Source organism: Aulonocara stuartgranti, assembly GCF_965226115.1.
Source record: "Aulonocara stuartgranti genome assembly, chromosome: 15".
Lineage (NCBI taxonomy): Eukaryota > Metazoa > Chordata > Actinopteri > Cichliformes > Cichlidae > Aulonocara > Aulonocara stuartgranti.
The window spans coordinates 41919035-41942456 of NC_138951.1; the positions used below are offsets into that span (position 1 = coordinate 41919035).

A 23422-nucleotide genomic window follows, 5' to 3' on the forward strand; every position below is an offset into this window, starting at 1 on the left:
CATTCACAAGATTGGCAGAACCCTCAAAGTCACTAAGATCTGAACACCAATGGCATCAATTTGAAGCTCCTACGTTGCCTCGTTCCCAGTTATTCACAAACTTAGATGTTCATGCTGCTGACCCCCCCCACCCCCCCATCCCCACCCCCCACAGTGGGGTGACAACAATATCCCATCAGCCTTTTATGGCTGAGGTACGGAAGAGGATTAGGGCCACTGGAAACAATAATAATCTGAGATTAAAGTCAGAATTCTGACTTCAGGAAAAGGAGAAAAAAAAAAAAAAGACGTGCCCACTTTTTTTTTCCAGTGGCCCTAATCCTCTTCCGTACTGAGGGGTAAAAATATGAATTTTCAAGTTATATTTATGACCAATGTTCCCACTAAGCTGTGCACGTGCGCAATTGTGCACTGCTGGCTCGGTCTCTGCGCACAGAAAATCTGCATTGCGCACAAAAAAAAACAACAAAAAAAATAAATCTAACCTGAATTGAAATTAAAATGAAAACTTTAACGATTCAGTTTTGCAGTGTGAGTCAGTGACTGGCTGCTCCCGTATGTGATCAGAACGATGCCACCTTATCCCAAAGTCCAGCCAATGATGCGATTCACATTCGTATATACGCAGCCAATCAACGTCGCTGACAGGCTATGACAGCGTCCTTATGTGCCGGTGTTTTAGCAAACCGGCTGATGTGGAGTGAAGCCACGTTAATGACAACGTGTACGACCATTGGAGACGTGAGCAGGACAGACGAACAACTGACGGACAAAGTGTGGACTTTATAGCAGTTTTTAAATTGTGTTGATCGGCCGCGTAAAACCAGAGTTATGATAAAATATCTGCAATGTTTGTTTTTCTTCCTGAATACTGTCGTTGTTTATATTTACTGCAGGAAGAAACGGTAAAAACGGCGTTTTATAAGGAAAACGCTCGAAAGCCTGTGAGCAAAGACAAAAACACCCCCAGCCTTTCCTATTGGTGCAAAAATTACCATGTGGACCAATCAAAAAACGATATGGCAACATGGCCTTTAGTTGTTTAGGGAGGGGGAAGTTTTAGGAGTGACGGCGTGTTTGAGATGTGAGAGATTTGTGACGTTTAGCACAAATCTTGTGTAGTCAGTGTGTAGTCAGTGTGTAGTGAGTGTGTAGTGAGAGTGTAGTGAGAGTGTAGTCAGTGTGTAGTCAGTGTGTAGTCAGTGTGTAGTGAGAGTGTAGTCAGTGTGTAGTTAGTGTGTAGTCAGTGTGTAGTGAGAGTGTAGTCAGTGTGTAGTCAGTGTGTAGTCAGTGTGTAGTTAGTGTGTAGTCAGTGTGTAGTCAGTGTGTAGTTAGTGTGTAGTCAGTGTGTAGTGAGAGTGTAGTCAGTGTGTAGTCAGTGTGTAGTCAGTGTGTAGTGAGAGTGTAGTCAGTGTGTAGTTAGTGTGTAGTCAGTGTGTAGTGAGAGTGTAGTCAGTGTGTAGTCAGTGTGTAGTCAGTGTGTAGTGAGAGTGTAGTCAGTGTGTAGTTAGTGTGTAGTCAGTGTGTAGTGAGAGTGTAGTCAGTGTGTAGTCAGTGTGTAGTGAGAGTGTAGTCAGTGTGTAGTCAGTGTGTAGTCAGTGTGTAGTGAGAGTGTAGTCAGTGTGTAGTCAGTGTGTAGTCAGTGTGTAGTTAGTGTGTAGTCAGTGTGTAGTGAGAGTGTAGTCAGTGTGTAGTCAGTGTGTAGTCAGTGTGTAGTTAGTGTGTAGTCAGTGTGTAGTCAGTGTGTAGTTAGTGTGTAGTCAGTGTGTAGTGAGAGTGTAGTCAGTGTGTAGTCAGTGTGTAGTCAGTGTGTAGTGAGAGTGTAGTCAGTGTGTAGTTAGTGTGTAGTCAGTGTGTAGTGAGAGTGTAGTCAGTGTGTAGTCAGTGTGTAGTCAGTGTGTAGTGAGAGTGTAGTCAGTGTGTAGTTAGTGTGTAGTGAGAGTGTAGTCAGTGTGTAGTCAGTGTGTAGTCAGTGTGTAGTCAGTGTGTAGTCAGTGTGTAGTCAGTGTGTAGTGAGAGTGTAGTCAGTGTGTAGTGAGAGTGTAGTCAGTGTGTAGTCAGTGTGTAGTGAGAGTGTAGTGAGAGTGTAGTCAGTGTGTAGTCAGTGTGTAGTCAGTGTGTAGTGAGAGTGTAGTGAGTGTGTAGTCAGTGTGTAGTCAGTGTGTAGTGAGAGTGTAGTCAGTGTGTAGTCAGTGTGTAGTCAGTGTGTAGTGAGAGTGTAGTCAGTGTGTAGTGAGAGTGTAGTCAGTGTGTAGTCAGTGTGTAGTCAGTGTGTAGTGAGAGTGTAGTCAGTGTGTAGTGAGAGTGTAGTCAGTGTGTAGTCAGTGTGTAGTGAGAGTGTAGTCAGTGTGTAGTGAGAGTGTAGTCAGTGTGTAGTCAGTGTGTAGTGAGAGTGTAGTGAGAGTGTAGTGAGTGTGTAGTCAGTGTGTAGTGAGAGTGTAGTCAGTGTGTAGTGAGAGTGTAGTCAGTGTGTAGTCAGTGTGTAGTGAGAGTGTAGTCAGTGTGTAGTCAGTGTGTAGTGAGAGTGTAGTCAGTGTGTAGTTAGTGTGTAGTCAGTGTGTAGTGAGAGTGTAGTCAGTGTGTAGTCAGTGTGTAGTGAGAGTGTAGTGAGAGTGTAGTGAGTGTGTAGTCAGTGTGTAGTGAGAGTGTAGTCAGTGTGTAGTCAGTGTGTAGTGAGAGTGTAGTCAGTGTGTAGTCAGTGTGTAGTCAGTGTGTAGTCAGTGTGTAGTGAGAGTGTAGTCAGTGTGTAGTCAGTGTGTAGTGAGTGTGTAGTCAGTGTGTAGTCAGTGTGTAGTCAGTGTGTAGTGAGAGTGTAGTCAGTGTGTAGTGAGAGTGTAGTCAGTGTGTAGTCAGTGTGTAGTGAGAGTGTAGTGAGAGTGTAGTCAGTGTGTAGTCAGTGTGTAGTCAGTGTGTAGTCAGTGTGTAGTGAGAGTGTAGTGAGTGTGTAGTCAGTGTGTAGTCAGTGTGTAGTGAGAGTGTAGTCAGTGTGTAGTCAGTGTGTAGTCAGTGTGTAGTGAGAGTGTAGTCAGTGTGTAGTCAGTGTGTAGTGAGAGTGTAGTCAGTGTGTAGTCAGTGTGTAGTGAGAGTGTAGTCAGTGTGTAGTCAGTGTGTAGTGAGAGTGTAGTCAGTGTGTAGTGAGAGTGTAGTCAGTGTGTAGTCAGTGTGTAGTGAGAGTGTAGTCAGTGTGTAGTGAGAGTGTAGTCAGTGTGTAGTCAGTGTGTAGTGAGTGTGTAGTCAGTGTGTAGTGAGAGTGTAGTCAGTGTGTAGTGAGAGTGTAGTCAGTGTGTAGTCAGTGTGTAGTGAGAGTGTAGTCAGTGTGTAGTCAGTGTGTAGTGAGAGTGTAGTCAGTGTGTAGTTAGTGTGTAGTCAGTGTGTAGTGAGAGTGTAGTCAGTGTGTAGTCAGTGTGTAGTGAGAGTGTAGTGAGTGTGTAGTCAGTGTGTAGTCAGTGTGTAGTGAGAGTGTAGTCAGTGTGTAGTGAGAGTGTAGTCAGTGTGTAGTCAGTGTGTAGTGAGAGTGTAGTCAGTGTGTAGTCAGTGTGTAGTCAGTGTGTAGTGAGAGTGTAGTCAGTGTGTAGTGAGAGTGTAGTCAGTGTGTAGTGAGAGTGTAGTCAGTGTGTAGTTAGTGTGTAGTCAGTGTGTAGTGAGTGTGTAGTGAGAGTGTAGTCAGTGTGTAGTGTGTAGTCAGTGTGTAGTCAGTGTGTAGTGAGAGTGTAGTCAGTGTGTAGTGTGTAGTGTGTAGTCAGTGTGTAGTCAGTGTGTAGTGAGTGTGTAGTCAGTGTGTAGTCAGTGTGTAGTTAGTGTGTAGTCAGTGTGTAGTGAGAGTGTAGTCAGTGTGTAGTCAGTGTGTAGTGAGAGTGTAGTCAGTGTGTAGTCAGTGTGTAGTCAGTGTGTAGTGAGAGTGTAGTGAGAGTGTAGTCAGTGTGTAGTCAGTGTGTAGTTAGTGTGTAGTGAGAGTGTAGTCAGTGTGTAGTCAGTGTGTAGTGAGAGTGTAGTCAGTGTGTAGTTAGTGTGTAGTCAGAGTGTAGTGAGAGTGTAGTGAGAGTGTAGTCAGTGTGTAGTCAGTGTGTAGTCAGTGTGTAGTGAGAGTGTAGTCAGTGTGTAGTCAGTGTGTAGTGAGAGTGTAGTCAGTGTGTAGTTAGTGTGTAGTCAGTGTGTAGTGAGAGTGTAGTCAGTGTGTAGTGAGAGTGTAGTCAGTGTGTAGTTAGTGTGTAGTCAGTGTGTAGTGAGAGTGTAGTCAGTGTGTAGTTAGTGTGTAGTCAGTGTGTAGTGAGAGTGTAGTCAGTGTGTAGTCAGTGTGTAGTGAGAGTGTAGTCAGTGTGTAGTTAGTGTGTAGTCAGTGTGTAGTGAGAGTGTAGTGAGAGTGTAGTCAGTGTGTAGTGAGAGTGTAGTCAGTGTGTAGTCAGTGTGTAGTGAGAGTGTAGTCAGTGTGTAGTCAGTGTGTAGTCAGTGTGTAGTCAGTGTGTAGTGAGAGTGTAGTCAGTGTGTAGTCAGTGTGTAGTCAGTGTGTAGTGAGAGTGTAGTCAGTGTGTAGTGAGAGTGTAGTCAGTGTGTAGTTAGTGTGTAGTCAGTGTGTAGTTAGTGTGTAGTGAGAGTGTAGTCAGTGTGTAGTTAGTGTGTAGTCAGTGTGTAGTGAGAGTGTAGTCAGTGTGTAGTTAGTGTGTAGTGAGAGTGTAGTCAGTGTGTAGTGAGAGTGTAGTGAGAGTGTAGTCAGTGTGTAGTGAGAGTGTAGTCAGTGTGTAGTCAGTGTGTAGTGAGAGTGTAGTCAGTGTGTAGTGAGAGTGTAGTCAGTGTGTAGTCAGTGTGTAGTCAGTGTGTAGTGAGAGTGTAGTCAGTGTGTAGTGAGAGTGTAGTTAGTGTGTAGTCAGTGTGTAGTCAGTGTGTAGTGAGTGTGTAGTGAGAGTGTAGTCAGTGTGTAGTCAGTGTGTAGTGTGTAGTCAGTGTGTAGTCAGTGTGTAGTCAGTGTGTAGTAAGAGTGTAGTCAGTGTGTAGTGAGAGTGTAGTGAGAGTGTAGTGAGAGTGTAGTCAGTGTGTAGTCAGTGTGTAGTAAGAGTGTAGTCAGTGTGTAGTCAGTGTGTAGTGAGAGTGTAGTCAGTGTGTAGTCAGTGTGTAGTCAGTGTGTAGTGAGAGTGTAGTCAGTGTGTAGTCAGTGTGTAGTGAGAGTGTAGTCAGTGTATAGTCAGTGTGTAGTCAGTGTGTAGTGAGAGTGTAGTCAGTGTGTAGTCAGTGTGTAGTGAGTGTGTAGTCAGTGTGTAGTCAGTGTGTAGTGAGTGTGTAGTGAGTGTGTAGTGAGAGTGTAGTCAGTGTGTAGTGAGAGTGTAGTCAGTGTGTAGTTAGTGTGTAGTCAGTGTGTAGTGAGAGTGTAGTCAGTGTGTAGTCAGTGTGTAGTGAGTGTGTAGTGAGAGTGTAGTCAGTGTGTAGTGAGAGTGTAGTCAGTGTGTAGTCAGTGTGTAGTCAGTGTGTAGTGAGAGTGTAGTCAGTGTGTAGTCAGTGTGTAGTGAGAGTGTAGTCAGTGTGTAGTCAGTGTGTAGTAAGAGTGTAGTCAGTGTGTAGTGAGAGTGTAGTGAGAGTGTAGTCAGTGTGTAGTGTGTAGTGTGTAGTCAGTGTGTAGTCAGTGTGTAGTCAGTGTGTAGTAAGAGTGTAGTCAGTGTGTAGTGAGAGTGTAGTGAGAGTGTAGTCAGTGTGTAGTGTGTAGTGTGTAGTCAGTGTGTAGTCAGTGTGTAGTCAGTGTGTAGTCAGTGTGTAGTAAGAGTGTAGTCAGTGTGTAGTCAGTGTGTAGTGAGAGTGTAGTCAGTGTGTAGTGTGTAGTCAGTGTGTAGTCAGTGTGTAGTAAGAGTGTAGTCAGTGTGTAGTCAGTGTGTAGTGAGAGTGTAGTCAGTGTGTAGTCAGTGTGTAGTGAGAGTGTAGTCAGTGTGTAGTGAGAGTGTAGTCAGTGTGTAGTCAGTGTGTAGTGAGTGTGTAGTGAGAGTGTAGTCAGTGTGTAGTGAGTGTGTAGTGAGAGTGTAGTCAGTGTGTAGTCAGTGTGTAGTGAGAGTGTAGTGAGAGTGTAGTCAGTGTGTAGTCAGTGTGTAGTCAGTGTGTAGTGAGAGTGTAGTCAGTGTGTAGTGTGTAGTCAGTGTGTAGTCAGTGTGTAGTGAGAGTGTAGTCAGTGTGTAGTGAGAGTGTAGTCAGTGTGTAGTGTGTAGTCAGTGTGTAGTCAGTGTGTAGTAAAAGTGTAGTCAGTGTGTAGTCAGTGTGTAGTGAGAGTGTAGTCAGTGTGTAGTCAGTGTGTAGTGAGAGTGTAGTCAGTGTGTAGTCAGTGTGTAGTGAGAGTGTAGTCAGTGTGTAGTCAGTGTGTAGTCAGTGTGTAGTGAGAGTGTAGTCAGTGTGTAGTCAGTGTGTAGTGAGAGTGTAGTCAGTGTATAGTCAGTGTGTAGTCAGTGTGTAGTGAGAGTGTAGTCAGTGTGTAGTCAGTGTGTAGTGAGTGTGTAGTCAGTGTGTAGTCAGTGTGTAGTGAGTGTGTAGTGAGAGTGTAGTCAGTGTGTAGTGAGAGTGTAGTCAGTGTGTAGTTAGTGTGTAGTCAGTGTGTAGTGAGAGTGTAGTCAGTGTGTAGTCAGTGTGTAGTGAGTGTGTAGTGAGAGTGTAGTCAGTGTGTAGTGAGAGTGTAGTCAGTGTGTAGTCAGTGTGTAGTGAGAGTGTAGTCAGTGTGTAGTCAGTGTGTAGTTAGTGTGTAGTCAGTGTGTAGTCAGTGTGTAGTTAGTGTGTAGTCAGTGTGTAGTCAGTGTGTAGTTAGTGTGTAGTCAGTGTGTAGTCAGTGTGTAGTGAGAGTGTAGTCAGTGTGTAGTCAGTGTGTAGTTAGTGTGTAGTCAGTGTGTAGTCAGTGTGTAGTGAGAGTGTAGTCAGTGTGTAGTCAGTGTGTAGTGAGAGTGTAGTGAGAGTGTAGTCAGTGTGTAGTCAGTGTGTAGTCAGTGTGTAGTGAGAGTGTAGTCAGTGTGTAGTGAGAGTGTAGTCAGTGTGTAGTTAGTGTGTAGTGAGTGTGTAGTGAGAGTGTAGTCAGTGTGTAGTGAGAGTGTAGTCAGTGTGTAGTCAGTGTGTAGTCAGTGTGTAGTGAGAGTGTAGTCAGTGTGTAGTCAGTGTGTAGTGAGAGTGTAGTCAGTGTGTAGTCAGTGTGTAGTCAGTGTGTAGTGAGAGTGTAGTCAGTGTGTAGTCAGTGTGTAGTCAGTGTGTAGTGAGAGTGTAGTCAGTGTGTAGTCAGTGTGTAGTCAGTGTGTAGTGAGAGTGTAGTCAGTGTGTAGTCAGTGTGTAGTGAGAGTGTAGTCAGTGTGTAGTGAGAGTGTAGTCAGTGTGTAGTCAGTGTGTAGTTAGTGTGTAGTCAGTGTGTAGTGAGAGTGTAGTCAGTGTGTAGTGAGTGTGTAGTGAGAGTGTAGTCAGTGTGTAGTCAGTGTGTAGTCAGTGTGTAGTGAGAGTGTAGTCAGTGTGTAGTGAGAGTGTAGTCAGTGTGTAGTCAGTGTGTAGTCAGTGTGTAGTGAGAGTGTAGTCAGTGTGTAGTGAGAGTGTAGTCAGTGTGTAGTCAGTGTGTAGTTAGTGTGTAGTCAGTGTGTAGTGAGAGTGTAGTCAGTGTGTAGTGAGAGTGTAGTGAGAGTGTAGTGAGTGTGTAGTGAGAGTGTAGTGAGTGTGTAGTCAGTGTGTAGTCAGTGTGTAGTGAGAGTGTAGTCAGTGTGTAGTCAGTGTGTAGTCAGTGTGTAGTGAGAGTGTAGTCAGTGTGTAGTCAGTGTGTAGTTAGTGTGTAGTCAGTGTGTAGTGAGAGTGTAGTCAGTGTGTAGTGAGAGTGTAGTCAGTGTGTAGTCAGTGTGTAGTGAGAGTGTAGTCAGTGTGTAGTTAGTGTGTAGTCAGTGTGTAGTGAGAGTGTAGTCAGTGTGTAGTCAGTGTGTAGTGAGAGTGTAGTCAGTGTGTAGTTAGTGTGTAGTCAGTGTGTAGTGAGAGTGTAGTCAGTGTGTAGTCAGTGTGTAGTGAGAGTGTAGTCAGTGTGTAGTTAGTGTGTAGTCAGTGTGTAGTCAGTGTGTAGTGAGTGTGTAGTCAGTGTGTAGTCAGTGTGTAGTCAGTGTGTAGTCAGTGTGTAGTGTGTAGTCAGTGTGTAGTCAGTGTGTAGTAAGAGTGTAGTCAGTGTGTAGTCAGTGTGTAGTGAGAGTGTAGTGAGAGTGTAGTCAGTGTGTAGTGTGTAGTGTGTAGTCAGTGTGTAGTCAGTGTGTAGTGAGAGTGTAGTGAGAGTGTAGTGAGAGTGTAGTCAGTGTGTAGTGTGTAGTGTGTAGTCAGTGTGTAGTCAGTGTGTAGTAAGAGTGTAGTCAGTGTGTAGTCAGTGTGTAGTGAGAGTGTAGTCAGTGTGTAGTGTGTAGTCAGTGTGTAGTCAGTGTGTAGTAAGAGTGTAGTCAGTGTGTAGTCAGTGTGTAGTGAGTGTGTAGTGAGAGTGTAGTCAGTGTGTAGTCAGTGTGTAGTCAGTGTGTAGTGAGAGTGTAGTCAGTGTGTAGTCAGTGTGTAGTCAGTGTGTAGTGAGAGTGTAGTCAGTGTATAGTCAGTGTGTAGTGAGAGTGTAGTCAGTGTGTAGTCAGTGTGTAGTGAGAGTGTAGTCAGTGTATAGTCAGTGTGTAGTCAGTGTGTAGTGAGTGTGTAGTGAGTGTGTAGTCAGTGTGTAGTGAGTGTGTAGTGAGAGTGTAGTCAGTGTGTAGTGAGTGTGTAGTGAGTGTGTAGTCAGTGTGTAGTGAGTGTGTAGTGAGAGTGTAGTCAGTGTGTAGTCAGTGTGTAGTCAGTGTGTAGTGAGAGTGTAGTCAGTGTGTAGTCAGTGTGTAGTGAGAGTGTAGTCAGTGTATAGTCAGTGTGTAGTCAGTGTGTAGTGAGAGTGTAGTCAGTGTGTAGTCAGTGTGTAGTGAGAGTGTAGTCAGTGTATAGTCAGTGTGTAGTCAGTGTGTAGTGAGAGTGTAGTCAGTGTATAGTCAGTGTGTAGTCAGTGTGTAGTGAGTGTGTAGTGAGTGTGTAGTGAGTGTGTAGTGAGTGTGTAGTGAGAGTGTAGTCAGTGTGTAGTGAGAGTGTAGTCAGTGTGTAGTCAGTGTGTAGTGAGTGTGTAGTGAGAGTGTAGTCAGTGTGTAGTGAGAGTGTAGTCAGTGTGTAGTCAGTGTGTAGTCAGTGTGTAGTGAGAGTGTAGTCAGTGTGTAGTGAGAGTGTAGTCAGTGTGTAGTTAGTGTGTAGTCAGTGTGTAGTCAGTGTGTAGTCAGTGTGTAGTGAGAGTGTAGTGAGAGTGTAGTCAGTGTGTAGTCAGTGTGTAGTCAGTGTGTAGTCAGTGTGTAGTGAGTGTGTAGTCAGTGTGTAGTCAGTGTGTAGTAAGAGTGTAGTCAGTGTGTAGTCAGTGTGTAGTGAGAGTGTAGTCAGTGTGTAGTCAGTGTGTAGTCAGCGTGTAGTCAGTGTGTAGTGAGAGTGTAGTGAGGGTGTAGTCAGTGTGTAGTCAGTGTGTAGTGAGTGTGTAGTCAGTGTGTAGTGAGTGTGTAGTCAGAGTGTAGTGAGTGTGTAGTGAGAGTGTAGTGAGTGTGTAGTTAGTGTGTAGTCAGTGTGTAGTGAGAGTGTAGTCAGTGTGTAGTGAGAGTGTAGTGAGGGTGTAGTCAGTGTGTAGTCAGTGTGTAGTGAGTGTGTAGTCAGTGTGTAGTGAGAGTGTAGTCAGTGTGTAGTCAGTGTGTAGTCAGTGTGTAGTCAGTAGTGTTGTTGTGTGTCAGAACAATGAGGCGCCTGCTGAGTGTTACAGGTGTTACAGCAGTGATACATCTGCTGCTGTCAGGCCTGCAGGTATCAGGCTGTTGTTCTCCTTCATCTCATAGTGGACACAAATTATTTTTGGAGCGGCACAAATAATTTGTGTGGCATCAGATTTGATGCAGAACAGCTGATTGTTCTGTAAATAGTTTGAAATGTTTGTTTAAAAAAGCCTTGGCTGCATTTTTAGGTAAACAGCTGCAAAAACACTTGTTTGCATAACTCAGTTACTTTTTTGAAGAAGTAACTATATAATTAATTGCCCAACATTGGTCATTATTAACTGTATTTTACAGACAGAGTTACAGACTCTCTCCCAGACCACAGACTCACAATACAAGTCAGAGCTTTATAAATATATAAAAAGTTAAAGTTATTTTTCCTTCCAATAGTGTTAACATGCTGCACAGGTCATCAACAAGATCTTCTTTAAATTTCATTGTAAGTGGGCTGAAGCAGTTAATTAAAAGTAGTCTAACATAAACGCTGTAATTTGATTATTTTAATAACCATGTAACTTGGATGCTGGCGTGACCACAGTGCTCACGTCTGCTGTTGCTCACAGTGGTCCAAGTGTCGGCTCAGGGAGTTTGTGTGTTCGCTCAGACACGTGAAACATTAGAGGGAACATTGTTTATGACACAGGGTATGTGGTGTACCCTTATGTTATCTTATGTTTACAACATAGTTGCATAAAATATATATATTTAGAAATACCATTACAAATGCATCCTTACGTTCTGCTTAAAGATGAGGAGGTTCGAGCTGAACCCACATGACAAAGAGTCCTTTGGGCCTTTTGGCAAGATACTAAACCCCAAATTGCTCCTGATGCAACCATCAGAGTGTGATGGGTGTGTGCACGCATCAGGTAAAAAGCACCTAAAGTGGACAAAATAAAGCACCGAGTGTTTGTGTGTGTGTGTCTTGTTGTAAGGAAGTGCTTTCAGTTCTCAGCAAAGACGAAAAGTATAGAAAAGAGAAAATAGAAATACCGTCCGTTTACCATTTCACGAGTCTGGATGCAGCATCTGTGTCTATAGTGTGAGAAGCAGCGATCTGCAGGTCAGGCTTTAAGTCACCAATTTGTAATTTAATTGGTGTAAAAGCTGAATTGGCTTTGACATCAGCTGCTTTGATTCTGTGGTTTGCTTTTCCCCTCATACTTTAAGTAATGGTTATTTAAATATTGTCCCACTAAAACCAGTGCAGGAGTTGTGTTCACCATCAGGAGGTGATTGTGTTTCAGTGCTTTAGTCTTTAAGACAAACATGAAGATGAGCAGATTAAGCTGCTGCCTTTTAATGACATTATTCTACAGGAGGTGATATTGTGCTGGGCTTGCTTCTTCACAAATATTGAAATGAAATGTTTGACAATGAACCACAAAGGCTGCAGCAAAGGACACTATTACTACTGCAGGCAGCCTTTGAACCATATGCATTCTCCATCACATGGATGATTTCTGCTTTTTTTATGCATTAAAAACCTTCGGTGAAAACTACTTTAGATTTGCATCGAGCATATTCTCTGTCCGGTGGACATCTGATCATTTTAGTCCAATCTAGCACATGAGCGCTTTTATTTCTCACCTGGAAAATATGAAAATCTCAGCTACTCATAGTGACATCACTCCCAAATTGGCTTCATTATCGTGGCCAAATCAGAAAATCAAAGAAAAACAGAATTTGTTTGGCTTGCTAGCGAGGTAGAGCAATTTGTACATTACGATCAATACAGCACAATACTTTTCCTTACTATAAAACAGCACATTAGTGGATAGAGCCTGTGATGTGAAGAACTGTACAGATTAAAAGTTTCACAGTTTTACTGATGTTTACGTTCATTGCCGCCTTTTTACTTTATTAACTCGTGTTGGTGGAGCTGCTCCAACTTTCTGAGCTGAGAGGGCGTTTCCGCCTGGGAAAATAATTCTGACTTCATTTGGAACGCACTATTACAACTTGGAAATGATTCTCAAGCCCTGATGTTTCCCAGTTCTCACCTGCACTTCCCACTCCATGCACCAGCAGCAGGATGTGCTTATCTACTTGTCCAACTGGCCGAGAGCCCTCCAAAGAAGACCTGGAGCCCTGAAAGACACATCAAAGATTTGGCAACAGTACTCTGATTTCAAACCTCAATGCAGATTACACCGGTATCCTTTAATTTGTGTGTGACAGAGCATCTCTGTGGGAGGTATATGTACATGGACTTGGCATCAAATGTGCTCATGCCTCCTGCCAATGTACCAAAACCCTCCCCCGTGCTTAATCTGGTAAACAGTGTGCATGTTCATATTATGATAGACATCTGTTTGCTCTCTCTGCTTGTGCTGACAAATATTCAGTCCTTCATACTTCGCTTCACGTTGTCCTTTCTGCCCGTTCCATGGGCACAGGATCCTCTGGAAATATGCTGAGAGGAAGATGAGATTTACTTCTGCTGCTTAATGTAAGTGCTTTCCAAAACTGTCCATCAGCCGTTCCGTGAGTGAATCTGAGGGAACGCAGCTGAAAACGTCTTGCTTTCCTGCCTTATCGACTGCACCCAGTGACTGACAGGCTCGGGTATAATCTCCCTTTCAGAACATCAGATAAGGTGCACAGAACCACCGGACCTGGAATTACAGTCACTGAACTAAAACTTGCCTGAATTCTCTGACCTTTGACTACAGGAAACTTCCAGAAGACTTAAAATCCCTGTTTTATTAATCCAATTAAGCAGCAAACCTTCATGTGCACACTGTGGTTTATTATCGGGAGGAAGTCCTTGAAGCATTTCACAGAAGAGTGGGAAATTAAAGGAAGATACTGGTCTCCACCAGTGCTACCCTTCAGCCTCCCAGTAGATACAACTATGGTATCAATTTCAAAAGCCTATCTCACCTTCTTCTCAACTGCATTTTGATGAAGCTCGAACCCTGACCACTGAGATTCAAACTCATCCGAGATTTTCAGTAGATGCACCTATGGTCCAGCTTTAGTGGTCTGACAAGTGAAACTTTTACTCTAAGAGCAGATCTTAGTCCGAGAGTAGACTTAATCCATGTCTGGGAAACTAAGCCTGTGGCCCTCAGAGAGAACAAATTCCAGCGAGATCATCTTAATGGCATAATTGCTGTTTTAACATAAGTCCACCAACCAACAGAAACACATGATAAAATGACACGTTGATAAGATTAAAGGAATAGTGCTGCAGATAAACTGTGAAAAATGGGATTCAAATCAAGCTGAACAGTCTCATACGTTTGATCCGTCCCAGCCTTCCCTGCCTGGCACATACTCTGCCTCTCTCCTTCTGCAGCTCAGGTTCATGCCTGTGGGCAGGTTTGGCACACCTGTGCTTTACCACCTCATCACCCTGCAGTATTTAAGGACCAGCTCATACACCGTCTCTGCCAGAACGTTACAGTCGTCAAAGCAATTTAGGCTCAAATTATGCTCCCAGTCAATTATCGGAGATTTTCCTTGTTCAGTAAATTTCCCCCCGTGTGGCCGCCAGCAAACTGTCAGCCTCATTTCTGGATCCTTGCCTCTCTTGATACTTACCTGTCTGCCCACTCTCCACCCATGCCTGCACCTCTCAAACCGACTAAGACTCTGAACAAAAACCTTATCGTCATCTTTGAGTTTTATATACACAAAAACTCTAAATGTTTCAGAATGTAGACGTTTGTGTGGAACCTGCATCTAACTTTGCCTATCCTGGCTTACATCATCACACAGTCCCCACATCTCACAGTGAAATGGTCTGTTACTGGTTGCAGTCAGTGGTGAACAGACTTGGTCACTTACTACAGAGTCCTCGGACATCGAAGGCTCTTGACTCCTGGCGAGCCCGATGCAGCGAGGCACGTGGAGGTTCCCGTCCATGTCGGAGTACTTCCCTGTTAGTGACGTTTCACAGAGTCTGGAAAGAGCACGAGGAGGTAAGTTGATGTTTTTCTGGATGAGCTGGTAATAATCATGTATTTAAGAAGAGAGAACCATCTCTGCCCGCACCATTACGACAAATGTCACACAATTTGTTGCTGCTTCTCAGGCTATTCTATCTGAAACTCACTCAGTGATGTTAAAGAAATGCTGCATATCTGAAACACATTAGAGGTAAATTACAATACTTACTTTCTGCTTTGCCTGTGCAGAGAAACGTCGATGTGCTGCCACTCTGAGTGTAGATAAACTGCTCTAATCACTCACGCTCCAATCAATACGTACGCTTGAATCCTCATCACAAATTCATGTCGGAGCAAAGATGCTGCTGAGGTGTAACATTACATACGTCTCGCCGCTGTTTTTATCGTCACTACATCACCTCAATAATCTATATAAATACACACATTCACACACAGACTGATTTACATGAAACTCCGTATTCTGTTGTTTGTTTCCTGTTTTATTCTCAAACAAGGGATTTTAGGCTTTTCCTGCAGAACAACACACAATGAAACAGCTGATACGATCATCAGCTGATCACCTGTGTGCAGCAGCAGCACATGCTTCGTGCTTTCCCTCTGCACCACATCCAGAGACGTCCTGAATAACAACTGAAATGGAACCATCGTGACCGTCTCAGCTATTTCTCCAGTGACAAACCCTTCAAACCAAAGACCGTCTGCCGCAGGTGCGTTCTAAGGAGAGCGATTGCTGAGGATGTGCGACTTAAATAAACAAAGAAACTAAATAGAAAAGATTCGATGCTAATGTTGGGATGACACACTGCTGGTTTGTAAAGAACAATGACTGCATGCCTGTCAGGCCGATTTATAACATTTGACGACGGTTCTTATGCAAATAAAATATTTTCTTTTCCAAATACATCAAAAACCCACATTTCAATGCCGTGGACTCCACCTTATGAATCAAACAAACACGCACACAAAGTGTTGTGTTCAACTCCAGCAAATCTTTAGTTAAACACAACACAGTAAGTTAACTGACTGTGTTTCACTGTGAAGTGAACGGGGAACTGCGTCAGCAAGCATGAGAGGAAACGCTGGCTCCAGCCTCAGAGTGAACACTGCGATTTGGAAGCTCCTCCATCTGGCACAAACATCACAAAATTGTTTCCTTGCGATGTCCTGTTTGACAGCAGTTCAATTACCAGGAAGTCGGATTTCTCCTCCACCACACTGTTGTTGTAAGAACATCTGTGGGTGGATTTTTGCTTCCAGCAAACGAGATGGAAAAAAGTCAAGGAGAGCCGTGTCACAACAATCTTCACAAAGCTCTCGCAATATAGAGGAAAGTTTATACTGGGAACTTATACTGGGAAGTTTATACTGGGAGCTTTCTTTAAGCATCGGGGGCGAAATGCTGAAAAATACTTTGGGGACAAAACTGGACCCACTGGAGAAGAAAAGAAGTAACAGAGAGTCAAACCTGAGGTAGAAGACTGATTTAGTGGAACGCTCCTGGTAGACAAACATGTTCTTCCTGTTGACCACGCAGAAGGCATTCAACACAGAGCGCAGGGCCTGGATCGCTGCGACAGGAAGACAGAAACATCCACGTTTACAGAACAAATCCACTGATTTAGGAACATCATCTTCGCTGGATTGAAACAGAGAAAGATTCTAATAAGCACATAACTGATGTAAATATGAGAACTGCACATCAAGTACACACTCAGTACAACCACAGTCCCAACTGCAGCCCACTGCAACAACCAGCGTCCAACAGGACATTACAGCAGTCGCTGCTGTGACTCGAGTCACTGCTCAGTCACAAGCACTTATTTCTTCAGCTCTCTGTATCAAAGATTAGTCCAGCCCTCAGTATCATACTGGAATTGAAAAAGTTGGATCATAACCTGAGCGAAAATATGGCAGTGAGCCATGAAAAAGAGTCCACATGTTCCCAGTTAAAGCTAATTAAAACGCATGGATTCATAGCTACGGGTGCACATTTAATAACAGAATTACAAATTACTTTTTTTGCTTTGGAGCCATTTAAATCCTACACAGCGACTCCTCGGAGTAAGAAGAGATTTATCATACACTGAACTGAAATGACTGCACGCGTTTAAAGCCGAGCACCCGGACGTTCCTCTCACCTCTGGCCACTCCCATGTTGGGTCCCATCTTGAGGCGGGGGTGAATGTGGATGATTGTGCGCCAAACCACATCGCAGGCAAAGTGCCCTGGGATAAACTGCATGGTAGCAGCCAGATAATCTCTGGCCTGGTAGCTCTCCTCTGTGCTGTAGTCTGTGGTTAGAGAAATACCAATATTTACAACTTTATTTGCAGAGGACTAACTGCAGAGTGCAACATGACAGAAGACTGCAAATGTCTTATAGGCTCTGAAACCCTTTGTGAGGAATCCCAGCGTTAATATAAAACACTGTAAAACTACCTGCAGCTTGTTCTCACTCACCATCAGCGGTGTTGAGCCTCTGCCTGCAGTGAGGCTCACTCTTCCAGATGTCTTCCTCACTCTCAGCCACCAGCAGCTTGTTACACAGATGGCTGTCGTGCAGGTCCTGGAGCAGCATACGCTACAAAAGCACAGAGTGTGCAAACACCGAGCAGTAGACTGAAAATGCAAGTTTCAATCCTCTTAAATGTCTGAAAATGATCCAGCAATTAACCTCCTAGGACCTGCGTCCACATATGTGGACGTCACATTTTGGGTTATTTAGACTAAAATACTCAATTTTGCTCTACAAGGGCCTGATGTCCACTTACGAGGACATTATGCTGCTACAAACAATGAAAGAGACGCAGCTTGGGGTGCTGCAGTAACTACCTGATTCACAACTCTGCACATTTCTCCGATCTTCCTGACCACCATTTGATGCAGCTGTAAGCATTCAGGCAACTCCTGCTCTTCCTCCTTCTTCTCCAGCTCCTCGGTGCCGACCTCTTTTCCCTCACTGAAGCATCTGTAACGACACAACACACCCAAAGGATGAACAGCCGTGATCAAAGTTATGAAAGGAAGCTCAGACTTGTTTTTAGTGCCTCTAGTGTCAGAAAGGAAAAACGTTTGACTAAAAGAAAAATGAAAAATAAGAAAGAGTCAAAGGAAAACAACATTTGTATTTGATAGACTTTCCCTCATAAAGATAACATCTGGCGACCTCCCATTAATGGCGAGTTTGACACCGTAGTATATATCAGTCGACTGTTTTTCCAAGCGTACATGCATCGACCGAGACCGCCATCACTAACTTCTGATCCAAACTCGACTTTGATATGACAGAAACCGGAAGAGCCACAAGGGTTACAAGAGCTACAGAGCTGATAACTGGGAGCCATCCAGAAATACCATTACACCTGACAACATGACCTACAAACAGACTGTACTGTTAAATAATAAGAACTTCAAATAACTGGAAGTAAATCTTTTAGCACTGTGATGTTTCATGGATCAAATCCTTTCATGGTCACGAAGCACATACTAGAAGTTACAGTAACAACATGCAATAATAAGGTATGTAGTAAGTGTTTCAATTAAGAATAACTGGTTACCAGTCTGGACTTAGTCTGGAAGAAGTCACAGAAAGTCAGAGCAAAGCTATTCACAGAGTTCATGTTTATAAACCATACATGAAAAATATTACATGAGTTTAATATCTCCGCTTCTCAGAGAGGTTTAAAGCAAATCTTTGAGCAGCCAGGTCAAAAACTATTACCACTAAAAACGAAAAATGAGAAGCTTGTGTAGTGAAAATTGTGTTGCAAATGAATAATGCATTTAATATCTGAGTGCACAAATGTGAAAAAAGAGAAGTCCAATCTGACTTATCAACGTCTACCTCTCTGCAAGTCAGGACTGTCCAGCTCCAGGCCTCGAGGGCCGGCGTCCTGCAGGTTTTAGATGTGATCCATCACAGCTGATTTAAACGGCTAAATTACTTCCTCAGCATGCCGTCAGGGCTCTAGACTAACTTTTTGCCATGGGCGTGCCGGTACGCCTAACTTTTTAAAGTTAGGCGTACCGGCACAAAAGTTAGGCGCACACAAATTTTATAATAATTTATATAATGTGCTTTTTCAGCATTCAAAGACTGATGACACCGTGTCAGAGCACTGGCTATGAATTTCAGAAGGATCCGGCCTTAACAGAAAAGTTAGCAATAGTTCTTTTCCTATTACAGCTACATCCACTTCTGTCGGGCCTAGGCGGCTCACTAGGGCTGGGTATCATCACTGATTTCTACAATCCATTCGATTCAGGTTTTCAAAGTCCCGATTCGATTCAACTTAGCCTCAGACAGTCAGAAATATTATAATTCTGATCATTTATCAGCACTGACTTCATCAGAATTGTGAACATCACAGCAGATGCCTTTGTGTGAAAGTAACTGAGAATAAAACAGAAAAACATGAAGGAGATTTTCCTGGTCTGGCTTTTTATAGCAGAAAACCTTAAAAATATTCTACAATGTTCTGCATATAAAGTTTAAATTTCTTCAGTATTGAACAACAGAAAAAATAGGCTTTCTTGTCCGAGGACATTTAAGTGAAAAAGAAAAAGACAGCAGCCACAGCGCTGTAAACAGCGGTAGACTGGTGGGTAATAAGCGACTGAATAATACAGAAAACAGAGATTGGAGACGGAAACTGTTCTTGAAGTACAGAGAGAGAGAGAGAGAGAGCTAGCTGTGCATGAAGTGTGATTTTAATAGTCGTGGAAGCAAAACAGCAAAATTCATGACGACATTGATCAAATGTGAAGCGCAGTTTGCTGCTTCTTTTGCTGCTGGCTCGGTGGATTTTGGTTGGAGAGACAAAACCTGCAGCTCAGAATCAGCGCAAAAAGACGTGAACACAGCGCGGACCGGACGCATCAGGATCGCTGAGCTCCGACAGCGTGTCCGTCTACGTCGGGTGAGAAAGCCGAGAAAGACAAAGCTGATCCTGATGCGTCGGTCTGTGTTTACGTCTTTGTGTGGAGTCCGTGTACCTGCTCTCATCTGCTGTTTGGTTGTTGTTGAAATGGTTTTGTGAGCTTTAATCTGAGAATCTGGCGTTTCTGACAAAACACAGTTATATTTAAAAGTCAGGATTTAATGAATAATATCGCTTTATTCAAGCTACTCACCTCCCACTTCCACCTGCACTTTCAACTGGACCACGGCCAATCAGAGAGGTCCCGCCCCTGACTATCTCTGATTGGTTTAGTCCACGATAGGGGCATAATGTGTGTCTGTTGTTGACCACAGGGAAGGTTGCAGATTTTTTTTTTTGCTACCTGAACAGTTGGTCGCACAGGTGCAACCAAATATTTTTTTTTAGTCGCACCACTGAAATATTTGGTCGCATTTGCAACCAAATTGGTGGCACTCTAGAGCCCTGGTCGTGACGTTCCCCAGAGGCCTGGTAATGAACTCATCATGTGATCCAGGTGTGCTGACCCGGGGTGAGATCTAAAACCTGCAGGACACCGGCCCTCGAGGCCTGGAGTCCGACACCCTGCTTTAAACGGTTCTGATTTTTCATGTCTATAAAAATAAAAACGGATCCTTAAACAGGGGCTTCTTTGAAAACTTGTTACAGTTGCTTCAATTAAAACCTGTATAGTTGTTTTTAGGTCACTTGTTACTAAATGAATGAAAAATGGGAATCACTAAATGACTCTGACCTGGAGTGGGAGTACACCGTCACTCTGTCCTGGTGGATCTTAACAATGAGCCAGAAGTCTGGCATAAGCCGGGCCTGGCACTCCTGTTCATCCAGGGTGGAGCTCTCACACTCAGAGTCGCTGCTGCCACCATCATAACCTGTCAACACAGCATTACGTCTGTATTTAACATGTTTCCACCATTCTTCTGAAGACGCATTGACATGAACCGTCTATAACATAAGAATTAAGACTCTGTAAAGCAGACACTTTGAACCTTTCAGGTGTTTCTATGACTCTCCCCCACAGGGAGCCTCTCACTCAGCTTTGTGCAGCACTTACCCTGCATGTCTGAGTCCAGGCTGCCTTGGCTGGAGACGACACTCTGGACTCGACTCGGCCTGAGTTTGCCGCCACCTGAGGAGAGAAAACAAGAAGTGATAGAGGAGCGCGTCTCTGTTCTACGCAGGTTAAACTACAGAGCTGAAACCCGAACGGTGCACCACGCTGAAAGAATCGGTTACTGTTACAATATCTTCACATTTTACTTTTACACGGACTTTATTTTTTTAATACTTGTATTTATTAAGATTTATTATGCATTATATTTATCTTTTTATATGAAGTTTCTTTTTTTACTGACCAACTTCTGGAATGAATAAAGTACAAATGTAAGGTGTGTCATCATCACTGGACATGATGATGACACACGTGCAACAAAACAGTGAAACAAGCAAACCTAAACAGGTATGAATGTGAAACTCACTGTGAGAGGCCGACTGCACGGACTCAGCCAGGCTGACACTCGAGGGGGTCTTTGGGGGTGAGCTGGCCTCTGTGCAGCTCTCTGCCTGCAGCTGGGGGGTACTGGGCTGACCTCTGTCCCCAACCATGCTAACAGAGTCATCTGCTTCAGGCTTCAAGGCTGCAACTGATTCACCAGCGTCCGGAGTCGTGTCACTGACTGGCTTCCTGTCCTCACTCTGCACAGAGTTCAAGTAAAAGTTAGTCATTCTGTCTGATAAACTCCTGCAGATAAACTCTACCAACTATACGTCTTAAAATTTAACCTGATTTATTTCCGATCATGGATTTATGCTGATGTCAATAATAACATAAAAACAAACTGAATGCACAGCTGGACAGATGAAGGCTGATCTGATGTATTTTCCCTCCTCTGCACATCACAGTCACTGATGTATCTAACCTCACTGTCGGCCTGAGCTTCTGCTTCGCTCTCGAGCGTCGTGGTCTCCGCCTGAGCTGCAGCACTGCAGGATATGGTGGCGGCAGCAGGCTGTTGTGGGGGGGATGCAGTGCTCTCAGACAGCCTCTCGGTCTCTCGGATCCTCTGAGGGTGCAGTCTGCTCAGAGACATATAGTAGAAGCCGGCCTGTTCTCCATTTAACACATAGCCAGAGAAAGACATCCTACGAAACTCCTGCAAGATAAACAAACGTTGTACTTTATATTCATACGTCCATCTATACAGAAGTAACAAACCTCTGTGCATGCCTGTGAATCAGCCTGTAGGCACATATGCAAGAACAAAATTAAAGATTCATTAATTAACTCCTATCATGTTCTCATACAAATATGTGCAGACATGTTTTTGTAGAACATTCCTGGAGAAACTTTGTGTCTCAAGTTTAAATCCTGTTTGTTCTTCTTGCCTCTTTGAATTTTTCCAGCGACTGTTCAGGCCCAAAGACAAACTGAAGCGGGACTTCCTCACAGTGACAGTGCGGTCGACCGCTGGAGCGTAAAACGTGCTCCGCCACTTTCTGCAGCGTGGCCGGGCCGATGACCCGAGAGTGACGCAGAGCAGAGACGATCTCATCCTCCAGCAGCCAGCGGATCTGAATCACACGAGAGAAACCAGGATAAGAGCAGCACTGCTAGTGTGTGTGTGTGTGTGTGCAGGAACAGCAGGAAGCACAGATATCTGTTCAGTGAATCTTTCACAAAGACTATTAGAAATGCTCTTGTGAAGTGTACGAACGCTGCACGCTTCAGTAATGTGGAAAAGCTGCCCACCTGTCACGTGTGGGAGGACTCACCTCGTCCATTGTGGCCAGGATTGCCAACTTGTGGGGAAGTGGGAGTTTGGATAAGGGGTCACCAGAGATGCCGTTGACACCTCCTCCCCTCAGACTGTCCAGCACGGCCATCAGCTCCTCGTCAGAGCGATAGGAGGAGGGCTGCCCTGGTGAACGATTCATGCTGCTCTCTGAGGTGTACCTACACACGGAGACAGCTGACGTGAACATCATGGAGTCCACACTCAGACTGACTCAAAGACGCAGTGGGTGCATGGGTCTCCTGCCAACAGCTTCACTCTGGTGCTGCTGCTAATCATCACTTCCAATCCCGTCAATTTAATCTAAAATAAGCAATAACTACTGAACATGAAGACAAAAATTACAATTGATTATTTTTGTCACCTCGGTTTTTAGGTTTACACGATGATAGAAACAATAATAACTTGGTAGCAGGAAATTAGCAGTCTTTGAATGAAAAATGACTGAAATAAGATATTTTCTGTGGATAAAATAATCAATTAATTCAACTTAAAAAAATTAAATAAATAAAAGGAAACAGCACGTGTTTAATTGTAGTAAAATGAATGGAGTGATATTCCAGATGTGCTGGTGTAGTCATCAGTGAAATACCGACACAGCCACAACTGTTGCTTTGCTTTTCTAAGGCTTGTTGGAGTCCATCTACCAACTGTCAGTTCAGCCTTTTCTATAACTGTCTGTGAGATCCAGACTGATGCTGCAGTGTTTTCTTAGATGTGCATTATGGATGATTATATACAGGCAGATAGAGGTCCAGGGTCCTGAGTGGGGTGTGTCTAAAATGAAGCTCCGCCTCCATCTCACAGAGCTGTTTTTTACTTTCAAAGCTTGTGATTTGCTAAAATGCTCTCATTGAGTTTCATCTGCCTGACATTTATTCATCTCTTCATCTGGCTGCGACTATCACAGGTTGAGAGGCGGTGTACACCTTGGACAGGTCACCAGCAGAGCTAACGAGCACTAGGACTGGGTAACATAAACGCTGACAAACTGTGGTCCAGTTTGTCGTGTTTCTCTTTCAAAGGTGTTCCTGGTTCATCTGTGCTGGAGCCACTTTAATTCAGAGAGCAGTGCAGAAAGATCCTTTGTTCTCTGAAAGGGTCTGTTTTTGGTTCATGTTCAGCTTTCCTTTCATTCTGTTTGCTTTTTGTGGTCAAATCCAGGAAAGTGAGTAACGTCCTGCCCAAAGAGGCATCAATAACTCTTTAAAGGCCATTTGAGAAATTCACTGCAGAATAAGCAACGTCACCAGTTTCTGTCTTTATTTCTGCTCCGTGTCACCGCTTTTAAAAAGTGTGATTTCATTAAAATCCTACCAACGCTCCTACAAAGGATCTTTACTGCAATCGATCAGGATGTAAAATTGAGATAAAAAAAAATTTGGATTTTGCACACGACCTGTTATGATGGAAGTCCGCCATGGCTTCGATCTCCAGAGGCAGCGTCAGAACAAAAATATCCAGCGTGACCGAGAGTTCGTTCAGATCTACAGACTGCACCGCCTCAGCATTCTCCAGGCAGGAAATGACCTCACCTGCAAACACAACTGTGAAGTAAGCTCGGGAACAAAATTAACAGTGTGAAGAAGAAGCTCTTTGTCCAAAGTGGTGATTTATAGAAGCAAAAGAGTAACACAGCTTCAGATATGCTTCCTTGCACAGAAAGAAGCCACTTAGGTGGAAAGCAGTCAGCTGTACTCACCCAGGCACGTGGGCAGCGTCTGCATGGGCACGGAGCCATGGCAGCTCTTCATGTTGACAGAGCAGGTGATGTGAACAAACAGTGGTGGCATGTCCAGCTGTGGGGCCTCGTTCTCCAGCAGGGACTCTCCCTCCAGGATGCTGAACGAGTCCTGGTCCTGGTTCACAGTGTTGGAGTCAGACAGGGACTGGTCCTCACCCTCTCCCTGGGAGCTGCTGCCTGGGTGCTCCTCATACTCCACCACCAGATCTGTGTCGCTCTCCGTCATTATGCAGGAAGACGGCACATTTTCTGCAAG

At 44.1% G+C, this 23422-nt stretch overlaps 1 protein-coding gene across 19 annotated transcripts in view; it reads right to left on the reverse strand.

Moving 5' to 3' along the window:
• The window catches only part of szt2 (SZT2 subunit of KICSTOR complex), a 112949-nt gene that overhangs the window by 64571 nt on the left and 24956 nt on the right, over positions 1 to 23422 (reverse strand). For all 19 annotated transcript variants that reach the window (XM_082506006.1, XM_082506005.1, XM_082506002.1 and 16 more), the window contains 14 exons: positions 23125 to 23415; positions 22822 to 22957; positions 21403 to 21583; positions 21016 to 21201; positions 20550 to 20783; positions 20109 to 20325; positions 19685 to 19759; positions 19364 to 19502; positions 16523 to 16658; positions 16151 to 16271; positions 15829 to 15981; positions 15156 to 15258; positions 13569 to 13683; positions 11777 to 11864 (listed from right to left, as the gene is read on the reverse strand). In XM_082506006.1, coding sequence (XP_082362132.1) covers positions 11777 to 11864; positions 13569 to 13683; positions 15156 to 15258; positions 15829 to 15981; positions 16151 to 16271; positions 16523 to 16658; positions 19364 to 19502; positions 19685 to 19759; positions 20109 to 20325; positions 20550 to 20783; positions 21016 to 21201; positions 21403 to 21583; positions 22822 to 22957; positions 23125 to 23415 — 2175 coding nt within the window. The remainder of the gene's footprint in view (positions 1 to 11776; positions 11865 to 13568; positions 13684 to 15155; positions 15259 to 15828; positions 15982 to 16150; positions 16272 to 16522; positions 16659 to 19363; positions 19503 to 19684; positions 19760 to 20108; positions 20326 to 20549; positions 20784 to 21015; positions 21202 to 21402; positions 21584 to 22821; positions 22958 to 23124; positions 23416 to 23422) is intronic.